This window comes from Salmo trutta, chromosome 14 (assembly GCF_901001165.1).
Source record: "Salmo trutta chromosome 14, fSalTru1.1, whole genome shotgun sequence".
Classification (NCBI taxonomy): Eukaryota; Metazoa; Chordata; class Actinopteri; order Salmoniformes; family Salmonidae; genus Salmo; species Salmo trutta.
In genome coordinates, this window is record NC_042970.1 from 46,448,827 (window position 1) to 46,462,431 (window position 13,605).

At 37.7% G+C, this 13,605-nt stretch overlaps 1 protein-coding gene across 1 annotated transcript in view; it reads right to left on the minus strand.

Moving 5' to 3' along the window:
* The window catches only part of ubap1 (ubiquitin associated protein 1), a 28,204-nt gene extending 15,216 nt beyond the window's left edge, over nt 1-12,988 (minus strand). The window contains exons 1-3 of the mRNA XM_029776156.1: nt 12,687-12,988; nt 539-579; nt 316-440 (exon numbers count right to left, since the gene is read on the minus strand). Coding sequence (XP_029632016.1) covers nt 316-440; nt 539-572 — 159 coding nt within the window. The 5' untranslated portion in view covers nt 573-579; nt 12,687-12,988. The remainder of the gene's footprint in view (nt 1-315; nt 441-538; nt 580-12,686) is intronic.
* Between the last annotated feature and the right edge of the window lie 617 nt (nt 12,989-13,605).

The following is a 13,605-nucleotide window of genomic DNA, read 5'->3' on the forward strand; positions in this document are numbered from 1 at the left end:
ATTGTCCCACTAGGCCTATACTGCTTGCTTTCTGCATCTACATCATATGGCTGAGTCTACCTTTCAATTACCCAACTTTTCCCAGGCCTTTATAGCCTTTCGTCTAGTTAGGCTATAACACAGAAAATAATGTTTTGTGATAACTGCACTTTGATTGTAATTTTTTTATATTGCGTAATTTAAGTGTTTCGGTTACGTATTTTTCTTAACGTTAAGGATCCCAGACTAATATAAAGAGGGTGCGATACAAATCACCCCCAAGCATCCCAATCATTGAAACCCTTGATGCAACAGCGCCAAAGTCAGAAGACTTACCTGCAGATTGGCAAGCACAGAGTCACAGTCAGGCAGGCAGATGCCAACGGGAAGCCCCACTTTGGCAGGGCAGCGGAACTTATCGTTGATTTTGAAGGGAACGTCATCAAGGTAGCTAATGGGTCCTGGAAAAACAGTTTGAGAAGGTGGCCTGAATGAAAATTACACCAAAATGAGCAGACGGATGGAGAAAATGAAGAGGCAGAAAGAGAGACACACTCACCATTGTTGTGGGTATCAGACTTCTTCGCAGCCATTTAGAGTCTAAAACACACACAGAGCTTATGAGTGGACGCAGTGAAACAAAACCGAGATCAACACCACATCTACCATTACAACTGTATCCCTGCCTGTCCATACCTGACCAGAGTTGCATCATGGTAAGGTTACAGGTTTTGGATACATAAAAAATAAGCACATCATCACATTTTAACATTGCATTTAGGTAATTTAGCAGACACTTATCTAGAGTAATGCATTCAACTAAAGTTAGGTAACACCACATATCACAGTCAACTATTTTATTTATTAAAACTGTAGATGTTTCAACCGTCATGTAGCCAACATCAGAATGAATATAAGGTGGCGTGCTTCTGGTGAGCCCCCCCTCCCCTCCAAAAAGCAGTGACATGTCCCCAGGTGCACAAGGCCAATTAAGGCTGGGCAATATAGCTAAAATACCACATACTGTCAAATATGGGAAAAATATTGTGATGACGCATTTAATGGGATTTTGTGTTTTTTAAAGCTGCAATATGTGACTTTTTGGGAAACCGAACCAAATTCACATAGAAATGTGAGTTATAGATGTGATTCTCATTGAAAGCAAGTCTAAGAAGCTTAATCAAGCTAGTCGTCTTGATTACTTACTTATGTCATTCTCTCTTGCACCAAAAGTTTAAAAAGTGATAGTGGACAGAATGCGGTCGGATCATCACATAATCGGCATCTATGTTACTCTTAAAGAATTTTCACGTGGGCGAGGATATTGGAAATTTAAATCAAAGCCTACTGGATGATAACTTAGTTATACATTCTCCTGTCCTAGTTATGACTTTTTCCCCCGACTTAACATAGGTACAGCAGATCCCCTTATTGTATGGGACACTTTTAAATGTGCCTTTAGAGGCCATGCAATTCAGTACTCATCTATACAACAAAAACAATTTAGATCAAAAGAGTCCATATTAACAAAGGAAATTGAAGGACTAACAGTACAGTTAGATAGCAATAAAACCTGCACCATAGAGGCACAGAATAAGTTAGAAGAAAAACAAAAAGAAATGGAGGAACTTATTCAAGAAAGATTCAGTGTAATATATTATACAAATAAAGCGAACTAGATGGAATATGGGGGAAAATCCACCAAATTCTTTTATCTTCAACATAGAAATGCTACCAAAAAATGTATTGAAAATTGTTACAAATGGAGTTACGCATGACACACCAAATTATATTTTGAAAGAGGAAGTACTTCAAGAATATGTTTGTTTCAGTCTCCTCCATCTCCACTAACCGAAGCGAATTGAATGGATTTTCCCCCCTATTAATAATGTAAAATTAACATCTGTCCGGAAAGACTCATGTGAAGGCCAAATTACAGAGGAGGAACTTCTTGATTCAAGTAAAGCCTTTAAGGCTGAGAAAACTCCAGGGCTGGATGGCATACCAGTGGAAGTATACCAAACTTTTTTTTATATACTCAGAGGAGCATTATTAGCATGTTTTAACCACCCCTATATAAACTGTAGATTATTGGACACGCAACAAGAAGGTCTGATTTCATTATTACTGAAACAGGATCCAAGTGGTGTGTGTATATATATATAAAGATCCAGTCCATTGAAAAAATTGGAGGCCTCTTACAGTGTTGTGATGCAACATTTCTAGGTAAATGCTTGGCGCATAGAATTAAAAAAGGTATCGTCAGATATTATTCATCCTAATCAGACATGTTTTTTACATGGACGATACATTGGAGGTAATATAAGACAAGTACTGGAAACAATAGAATACTATGAAATATCGGGAAAACCAGGCCTGGTATTCATAGCTGATTTTGAAAAGGCTTTTGATAAAGTACGACTGGAGTTTATATACAAATGCCTAGAATATTTCAATTTTGGAGAATCTCTTATAAAATGGGTTAAAGTTATGTATAGTAACCCTAGGTGTAAAATAGTAAATAATGGCTACATCTCAGAAAGTATTAAACTGTCAAGAAGAGTAAAACAAGGTTATCCACTATCGGCATATCTATTTATTAGTGCCATTGAAATGTTAGCTGTTAAAATTAAATCCAACAATAACATTAAGGGATTAGAAATCCATGGCTTAAAAACAAAAGTGTCATTGTACACTGATGATTCATGTCGTTTTCTTTTAAAATCACAATTAGAATCCCTCCACAGCCTCAGAGGATCTAGATACTTTTGCTAACCTCTCTGGATTAAAACCAAATTATGATAAGTAATAAATATTGTAATAAATAAATATTAAATAAATAAATAAATATTACATATTGAATCACAAAAAAAAAGTATTCAACTTTTACATTAATGTGTAGTTTACCAATAAAATGGTCTGACAGGGATGTGGACATAGTCGGTATACAAATCCCGAAAAAAATAAATGATCTCACTCCAGTAAATTTTTATAGAAAGTTAGCAAAAATAGATAAGATCTTGCTACCATGGAAAGGAAAATACTTGTCTATTTGTTGAAAAATCACCCTGATTAACTCTTTAGTCATATCACAGTTTTCCTATTTGCTTATGCCTACACCTAGTGACCTGCTTTTTAAATTATATGAACAAAAAAATATTCAATTTTATTTGGGGAAGGGCCTATTTATGTAACAAATATGAATTCGGAGGGCAGAAATTATTCGATATTAAAGCATTAGACCTCTCACTAAAGGCATCAGTCATACAAAAGTTATACTTAAATCTGAAATGGTTCTCTAGTAAATTAGTAAGAATGTCTCACCCCATGTTCAAGAATGGCCTTTTCCCCTTTATTCAGATTACAAGTGCTCACTTCTGGTTATTTGAAAACGAAATCTCCAAAAACATAGTTATTTTTTTAAACAAGCCTTAGAAAGTTGGTTGCAATTTCAGCTTAATCCACCTGAAAAGACAAAACAAATAATACAAAACATTTTTAAAACTCAATTATAGTAATTGATAAAACATTTTAAAAATGATAAAATGCTTAAAAAAAGTTTAATTTTTGTAAATTATATCATAAATAGGACTGGTGGAGTTGTCACACATGCATCTAACACAGACAGATGGAAATGTCTGCTCTACCCAAAATTACAACCAACTGATTGCAACATTACCACAAAAATGGAAGAAGCAAGTAGAAGGGGGAAAAAGTAAGGAACTTGTCTGTCGGCCCTGCAATAAAAACCATAAATGGTTAAAAGAAAATTGTGAAAAATAAAAACATACCAATTTCATTTAAGGACCAAAAAATGTACAGCTGTGCCATATAAATTGCAAAATAGTTGGGAAGAGATGTTCGATGTACCAATTCCATGGCACATGGTTTATGAATTGACACGCAAAATAACGGCAGATTCAAAACTTCAAATTTTTCTATTTATCTTATACAAAATTCATGTAATCAATAGAATGTTATATATAGATATATATGGGGGATACAATCTTCCCAGCTCTGCAGATTTTGCTGCGAGGAGGCAGAGTCATTAGATAATTTATTGGCTGAAGAATGGCTGAAGAATTGCAACATTTACCTAGAACTAACGCTGCAAATCGCAATATTGGGTGATTTTAAAAGTCATAATCAATAATTGTATAATTATTTAAGCAAAAATGTTTATTTAATTTACAATCTGTAAAAGCTATGAGAAGAGAAAGGTTCAGTACTTTTGTGAAGCATCACAGCACAGTTGAAAAATATATGGCAAATAGAAATACAAATGGATGGTGTTAAGAGATAGATGGGAGGGGTTGAATGGAGCTGAAGGGTGGGACTAATAAAACAAGATAACCAATGTAAAACATACGGGGTCTGTAAAATGTATATAGGTTCAGAAATTGTGAAATAGTACAGTTACAAATATAAATCAAACTGGATGGAATCAGAAATAAAGGACTAAAAACAAACAAAATATCACTATTGTAAAATAGATTATGTCTGCAAAATGTGTATAATATGAAGGTAGAAGCCTAAGTGTTATTGTTTATTAGTTGACTCCAATTGGGGGAGGGGTGGAAGGGTTTGCGGGGAATAATAAAGGAATATTTAATTAACAAACACAAAAAAGTGTACACAGTTGAAGTCGGAAGTTTACATACACTTATGCTGGAGTCATTAAAACTCGTTTTTCAACCACTCCACAAAATTCTTGTCAACAAACTATAGTTTTGGCAAGTCGGTTAGGACATCTACTTTGTGCATGACAAGTCATTTTTCCAAAAATTGTTTACAGACAGATTATTTCACGTATAATTCACTGTATCACAATTCCAGTGGGTCAGAAGTCTACATACACTAAGTTGATTGAGCCTTTAAACAGCTTGTTAAATTCCAGAAAATGATGTCATGGCTTTAGAAGCTTCTGATAGGCTAATTGACATCATTTGAGTCAATTGGAGGTGTACCTGTGGATATATTTCAAGGCCTACCTTCAAACTCAGTGCCTCTTTGCTTGACATCATGCGAAAATTAAAAGAAATCAGCCAAGACCTCAGGAAAAAAAATTGTAGACTTCGACAAGTCTGGTTCATCCTTGGGAGCAATTTCCAAACAATCTGTACAAACAATAGTACGCAAGTATTAACACCATGGGACCACGCACCCATCATAACGCTCAGGAAAGAGACGCGTTCTGTCTTCTAGAGGTGAACGTACTTTGGTGCGAAAAGTGAAAATCAATCCCAGAACAGCAAAAGACCTTGTAAAGATGCTGGAGGAAACAGCTACAAAAGTATCTATATCCACAGTAAAACGAGTCCTATGTCGACATAATCTGAAAGGCCACTCAGCAAGGAAGAAGCCACTGCTCCAAAACCGCCATAAAAAAGCCAGACTACAGTTTGCAACTGCACATGGGGACAAAGATCGTACTTTTTGGAGAAATGTCCTCTGGTCTGATGAAACAAAAATAGAACTGTTTAGCCATAATGACCATCTATACATCTGGAGGAAAAAGGGGGAGGCTTGCAAGCCGAAGAACACCATCCCAACCGGGAAGCACAAGGGTGGCAGCATCATGTTGTGGGGGTGCTTTGCTGCAGGAGGGACTGGTGCACTTCACAAAAAATAATGGCATCATGAGGAAGGAACATCATTTGGATATATTTAAGCAACATCTCAAGAAATCAGTCAGGAAGTTAAAGCTTTGCCACAAATGGGTCTTCCAAATGGACAGACCCCAAGCATAGTTCCAAAGTTGTGGCAAAATGGCAACAAAGTCAAGGTATTGGAGTGGCCATCAAAAAGCCCTGACCTCACTCCTGTAGAACATTTGTGGGCAGAACTGAAAAAGCATGTGCGAGCAAGGACGCCTACAAACCTGACTCAGTTACACCAGCTCTGTCAGGAGAAAAGAGCCAAAATTCACCCAACTTATTGTGGGAAGCTTGTGGAAGGCTACTCAAAACATTTGACTCAAGTTTAACAATTTAAAGGCAATGCTACCGAATACTAATTGAGTGTATGTACACTTCTGACCCACTGGGAATGTGATGAAAGAAATAAAAGCTGAAATAAATCCTCTATTATTCTGACATTTCATTCTTAAAATAAAGTGGTGATCCTAACTGACCTAAGACAGGGAATTTTTACTAGGATTAAAAGTCAGGAATTGTGAAAAACTGAGTTTAAACGCATTTGGCTAAGATGTATGTAAACTTCCGACTTCAACTGTACATCATTGCATGCAGGAGAGGGAGAGAGACGACTTGAAAGTAGCAAACAGTAAAATAAAAAAAATTGACATTACACGCGCAGGAGTTGCACATCACATTTAACAAACCAAACATTGAAATACCGTTATAGAAGGTAAAGTAAAATCCCAAACCAGTCCGTTTATCAATAACAGTATATAGTAAAACATAGTCAATTACCTTGATAAACATTCTTATCTTACAACATGATCGGCATCTACTTGAACTTGCCAACATTATCACTTCAATATGGACAAATCAACTCCTTCACAAGGGAGAAAAGAAATAACCAGACAACGCAAACAAGATGTTTTCTGAAGGAAATTGGAACCTTCACGAAGATGCAACGGAGCAGGAAACGTCTCAATGAGAAATGCACATTTCAAGCCCAAATCCACATTTTTAAAAAAGGTAGGAGTGGTGAGCAATGAGGCTTTGTTTCATCTGACAGAACTCCCCTTAGGACATTAGTGCTCCTTTGACATCCTGGGGAATAGTCTAGTCTTTCAATCCCCAAGAAAATTGGTTGAAATCAGTGAAGTCATGGGCTTTCTTTTTTTTTTTATCTGCAGGACCAGATCATAACAAGGACAGTGCACTACTGAAGAACCATATCTGCCATAGTAATTGCAAATTCCTCTTTCTGATGTTCTTTTTCTGTGAAAATGTGTTATGATTTGCATCTGAAGTCACAAACCGGTAATTTGGTTATTCTGCCGCATGCCACGCCACAATCCCTGGCATTATAAATAGAGGCGTGTGTGTTAGTGTTCAGATTTGATTGGAGTTTGCATTGGGTGCTGCTTCGGCTGTATTCTAAGTAGGCTATAGCGTTACAGATGTCAAAGTGCAATTGATACCGGGATATAAAACTAACAGAAGCAACTGCTCCAATGAATGCTTCTGCCACATACCGAGGTAAAATAAGGTTTTATATCAGACGTTCAATAGAAATTTGCCGTTAGCCTATTTAAACATTGAAAATGTTCATTCCTCTGATTACTACGAAGGATCTTTCACAAGCTAATATTTTTGTTAGGGACCGGGCAGATTGTTCTTTTTGACTGGGATGAAAGTGCAATCACTATGAGGGCCCTGAGTGTCTCAGTGATGAGGTTAATTCCACCAATTAATTATTTATTTATTTATTTATGTACCTTTTAACTGCAAGATATTTTTGAACGTTTGTTACATAAACCTCAAATGTTTTTTAAAAAGCCTGGCCCACTTTTACAACCAAGTTTTGATTTGATAAAAATAATCAAATCATAACAATATGGCTAAGATAGTAAATCATTGAACGTTAATGGATTGAATGGACCTGTTAAACGAAAACGAGACCTTATGTACTTGGAAAAGGCTAAAGACTGATGTTGCGTTTATACAACAAACACAACTAACAGGGGCAGAACAATAAAGTTAGAGGGAATGGGTTGGACAGGTATTTGCCTCTTCATATAAAACAAAGACACAGGGAGTAGCTGTGTTGATTAGTAAGAATTTACCCTTCTGTGTAACAAAAACAATTATTGAGCCACTGGGACATTAAGTAGTGGTCCATGGAAGAAGGTATTCTGAATCTTGGACCTTGCTTAATGTATATGCACCTAATTATGATGATGATACTTTTTATTCAAGATATATTCCTCAAGGTAGTGGAATTTCAGGGAACACTTAGTCTGGGGCGACTTACATTTTTGTCTGGATCTGATTCTGGATAGATCCTCAACTAAAGCAACCTTATTGACTTAAGTCAGCCAAATGTACTATCATGTATGAAAGACTTAAATTTGAAAGGCACATGGAGACAGCTCCACCCCCAAGATAGGGATTACTCATTCTACTCCTGCCCGCATAACCCAGATTGATTATTTTCTCCTATCAGCACAGGGTAGGAGTTGTGGAAACTGAGTATTTATCCAGAACTATCTCAGATCAAACAGAAAGTGTGAGGGGAGCATGGATGCCAGATGGAGTCAAGGGGCCTATTGATGCCGCCTAAACCCAAGTCTTTTGAAGTAGGCAGAATTTTGTCAATTTATCAAAAGCCAAATAAAGTTTCTGTAAAAACTGTCCATCCTCTCCCTCTAGTTTTGTACTCTGGGATACATTAAAGGCCTTTCTTAGGGGTCAAATCATTTCCTATACCAAAAGGTCCAAAAGAAAATGCACTGCTGAATTAGAGAATGAAATCCTTTTACTACAAAAATAACACCAAAAATCTGACTCTGAAGAAACATACAGGTCATTTGTGAATAAATTATATAATACCTTAATTACTTACAAAACTGAAAAGGCTATTCTTAGAACTAGGCAAATATATTATGAGTTGGGGGAGAAAACAAAGTCTTGGCCTGGCATAGGTCTGGGCGATATGGCCAAAATATCATATTATTGTATTTTTCAAATTTGACGGTATTTTATGTTTTTGATTATTAAAAGTTCTAAAATTGCTTTAGGAGTGTGTGACCCTAGGGTGGCAACACATATATTCAAAATTATTTCAATGGGTCTTTCTCCATTCGGATTGTTTTATACTGTTCAATTCAAGCCAGCTAACTAGCAATTAGCAGTAGTGGCTAACACGATTTAGCTTAACTTCCTAAGAAAATACAAACTAGCTGTTTGCAGATGTAAGAAACACAAACTAATATTGTAATTATAGAACGCATGTGGATTTATATTAAGATCAAAGTAGAAACAACATTGTTGTCATCAACATTGTTGTATGTGCTGCATTGACCACGCAGACAGAACGAAAGTGTCTCGTGGTCAAGCAACAACAAATGCGCTCCTTGAGTGACAGGGTTGTGGGACTAGGCCTGTGTGGAAAGCGGTGTGGAGAGAGAGAGCGGAGAGGGATGACCCAAGCAGCGGAGTAAACTATAAAAATTGACATTATACACGGCGTATCACATTTAACAAATCAAACATTAAAATACCATTATAGAAGGTAAAAAACAAAAAACAAACCAGTCCATGCACAAATACCGGTGTATAGTCAAATACCGGTAAACCGGTATATAGTCAAATATGGTACACCTAACCTGGCAGAAAAAAGCTGAGGAGAATTTGAGAACCATCAATACAGAACGGTCAAGTGTCTGACAACCTGGAAGAGATGATTCCTTCATTTAAACAATACTATTCTAAATTATACACTTCTGATGGAACGGAACCAGCAATGATAGCCACATTTCTGTCTACTATTGAACTACCTCACACAGGAAGAGAAAGCAATTTCCTCTCTACAATCTGGCAAATCACCAGGAGACGATGGCTTTCCCCCCAGGAGTTTAAGGATTCGCTTATTCCTCTCGATAGATGTTCTAAATTAAACTGCTGAGATGCGGAGCCTACCGGACTCCTTTTCCACTGTCATAACAATTATCCCAAAAAAATAAAGATTCTCTACAATGCTCTTCCTATAGGCCAATCTCGCTCCTCAATGCCCACTATAAATCCATTTCTAAGGCGATGGCTAGTAGATTAAGACAATATTTGCCAAACCTGATTAACACCGATCAAACGGGCTTCATCCAGAAAAGATCCTCCACCAATAATTTGCGTGGGTTATTCAACGTGATTCACATGGCCAGTGTGCGGAGTGATCATAGTATAGCGGTATCGCTAGATGCTGAAAAGGCATTTGATAGGCTGGAGTGGCCATACCTGTTCAAGGTCCTTGATAAATTTAACTTTGGTCCTTCGTTTGTCAACTGGGTGAACACTTTATACCATAAACCACAAGCCAAGATCACCACTAATGGCATGATGTGGGCCATATTCCCACTCTTTATAGGTAGACAGGGCTGTTCACTTTCTCCACTCCTTTCCGTGCTAGGCATAAAACCCCTGGCGGAGGCCATAATGGATCCCGGCATAAAGGGCTTTCAGGTGGGCCAGATAATGCACAAGATCTCATTGTTAGCAGACAACATTATTTTGTTCCTCTCTGACCCGACCCCTCAAGACTTCAGACGCTTTTGGGTACATAAATCTCTATATCAGGTTACAAAGTCAATATGGACAAAAGTGAAATGCTTCCACTGACTCGCTTTGACTACAGCATCTGTGAACGAACAGGTCCCTTCAGATGTTCGCCACAGGGATTCAAATATCTAGGAATCATAGTTGATAAAGGCTTAGTGTACAAGCTTAAATATTCTGTCTTGATTCAGAAGGTGGTGTATGACTTGAATAGGTGGATAGATCTGCCTCTTACATTATTTGCGAGAATTAGCTGTAGTAAGATGAACGTTCTGAGTAAGATTATGTACCTATTTGAATTTTAAGATGTATTACTGGGCAGCACACAGATTCATTTCATTCTCAACTGAACCAGCCCCTTTGTGGACTTAGATGGAAATGTATGCTCTTAATGATGTCAGGAGTAATACTATATTAACAAAAATGAGCAATCCCTGTACCATCAATTTAGTAAGATCTTGGTATGAAATTCATAAGTTATTTGGTCTGAAACAAGACTTGTCCCCCAAAACACACATGTGGCAAAACAGACTCCTGGATTGAACAACTACTCCATGATAACCATGACTCATGGATTTATATCCAGAGCGTACTCATTGTTAACGCAACAATGGCCAAAACCAGATGTATATAAGTCAAGAGAGCGATGGGAATCCAATTTGAATACTACAATTGATGAGGGGCTATGGTCGGACCTATGCCAAGATAGTGTGTCAGCGACCATCAACTCTAGATAGACATGCATTACAACTTCCTCCACCAACTGACACCTCAGATGTTACATAGCTATAAAGTGTGAAACAAATCAAAATATATGTTATATTCTTCAAAGATGCCACCCTTTGCCTTGATGAAAGCTTTGCACACTTCAACCAGCAACATGATTCCATGTGTTATTTCATAGTTGATGTCTTCGCTATTATTCTACAATGTAGAAAATAGTCAAAATAAATGAAAAGGAATGAGTAAACTTTGATATATTTTGGTATTATTAGTGTAATTAACCACATCACTGAGAGGGCCTGTATACTGATTGCACGGTCACCCCAGTCAAAAAAACTAAACACGGAATCTGCTGGTCCCTAATAAAAACATTTTATTGTGAAAGATCCTTTGTAGTAATCAGAAAGTAATGGAAATTGTTGTCAACGTTTACATAGGCTACCGGCAAAATGTCTGTTATAAAACCTACTTTACCTCGGTCTGCCACATACCTTCCTACTAGTTTGAGCTTCCGTCCCCTTGACCACAAATTGTGGACTTAAAATGTACTTTTTGGCAGCAGGAGGCTACTATGAACGAAAATAGCCCCCTAGAGATGACAGTAATGTGTATTACTCAGCAAAAGAGCTGTAGCCTATATCTTGAGGTTTAAGGGCCTGTGTCTATTGGCTACCGAGGCGTTTTTTCAATATTGACAAGGCAATGGATTGGATGGGTAGAGTAAAAATCTGCACGCACATAAGCAGAAATCAACACACAAAGTTTAGTAACTGAGAGTGGCAAGACTAATTGCATAACTCGCACCACTGTTCAGCAAGCACAGACCCATCGCCTTTATTATACTGTTACATAAGGCGGCCCCCAGGTACAGTTTGTCATGAGGACTCATTGGCGTACCATGGAGTGAGATCTAGCTCGATCAGCCAGAATATTCTATCTATAAACAGTCAATGCAATGTCCACCACAGCAACATAGCTTTGTGTAGTGTAGTTTACTCAAATCCTAAACAACAAACACCTGAAAATTTGAAGTAGATATTTAACTGTGTTAGCTCATCGGGGAAACATTTAAGGAGTCATAACGTTATTTGCATGACTCTCCACCTGCATCAGAGGTTAGCAAGAGTATCTACAACTTTAAGGTGACAGTTAGGTAATTAATTATAGACATATGCAGTGTAAAGTTAACAAGCTAGTATAAAACGTAGATATGATGTAAGCTACAGTGCAGTAAGGGCTAACCCGCTAGCCACTTTGACAGCTAGCTAGCGCTCCGCCTGGCCTGGTTAGCTACTGGTAGCGTTAGCTAGTTTTGAATGAGTGATTCATCGTAATGCGACCAAGGTAAGAGGGACCTGGCGGGTGTGTTTGGAAAACAATTAATTGACGAGTAGATTAACATAGAGGACGACATATAGCTAGTTAGCAAGTCGGGATGTTAACAGTTTCATGACCAGTTAACGTTAGCTAGCAAACAAGTAACGACGTTAAATGGATGACATGAAATAACCAAGATAACGCGCAGGCCTTAACGTTACTTAGTCAAAAGACTGGCACATAGCTAACTAAGTAGCTAACTAAGTACATAACTAGGTTACGAATACAATCAGACATACAGAATGTCAAATGTCCACATCTTAGCTAAGTAGTTAACTAGCCGGCCTGATGCTGACTCGTTCACTCAACCTGCCACCGCCCCTGAAAGAAAACTGACATAACATCTTCCATGAATCCTCTTACCAGTATCTGCTCCGTCTTGCGTCTCCAAAAACGTATTTACACCCTCCGGCAAAAACACTGTCTTTAAACTTTCTCTAGACAGAAGTACGTTTTTATTGGAATCGAAATCTCTTTCCTGCCTCATCGTGGGACGCCATCTTGATTTGTCAGCCTTCCTATGGTTCCTGTTTGATGTCACATTTTCACATCATGACGACACAGCCGTAGATAAATATTACTGCGTTCAAACCTACTTGGAACTCGGAAATCCAAGTTTTAAAAACATCTGGGAACTCCGACTGGGAAAAATCGATGTGAACGGTCATCCAACTAGGGAACTTGGGCCTAATTCAAGAGCTTCGACTTTCCGACATCATGATTTGACCTCGTATTTTCTGAGTTCCCAGTTGTTCTGAACGCGACATATGGTGCTTTCGGGACAACTGGGAACTCTGGGGATAATAATTTTGGTCAAATCATGAAGTCGGTGATAATCAGGTTGGAAAGTCGGAGCTCTTGAAAGATGCCAGAGTTTCCGACTTTAAATTCCTAGTTTGAATGACTGTTCACGACGATATTTGTCCCAGTCTGAACTCTTTTTTTCCCCGAGTTCCCAGTGGTCTTGAATGTTGCGTTGCTTCTATGCTGTGTTGTCATGTGTTGCTGCCATGCTACGTTGTTGTCTTAGATCTCTCTTTATGTACTGTTGTGTTGTCTCTCTTGTCATGATGTGTGTTTTGTCCTATATTTTTATTTAATTCATTTTTATTTTTAATCCCAGCACCGGTCCCCACAGGAGGCCTTTTGCCTTTTGGTAGGCTGTCATTGTAAATAAGAATTTGATCTTAACTGACTTGCCTAGTTAAATAAAGGTTAAATAAAATAACAAAAATAACAAACAAAAAACACTGAACTCGGAAGTAGGAGATTTGCCCTGCAA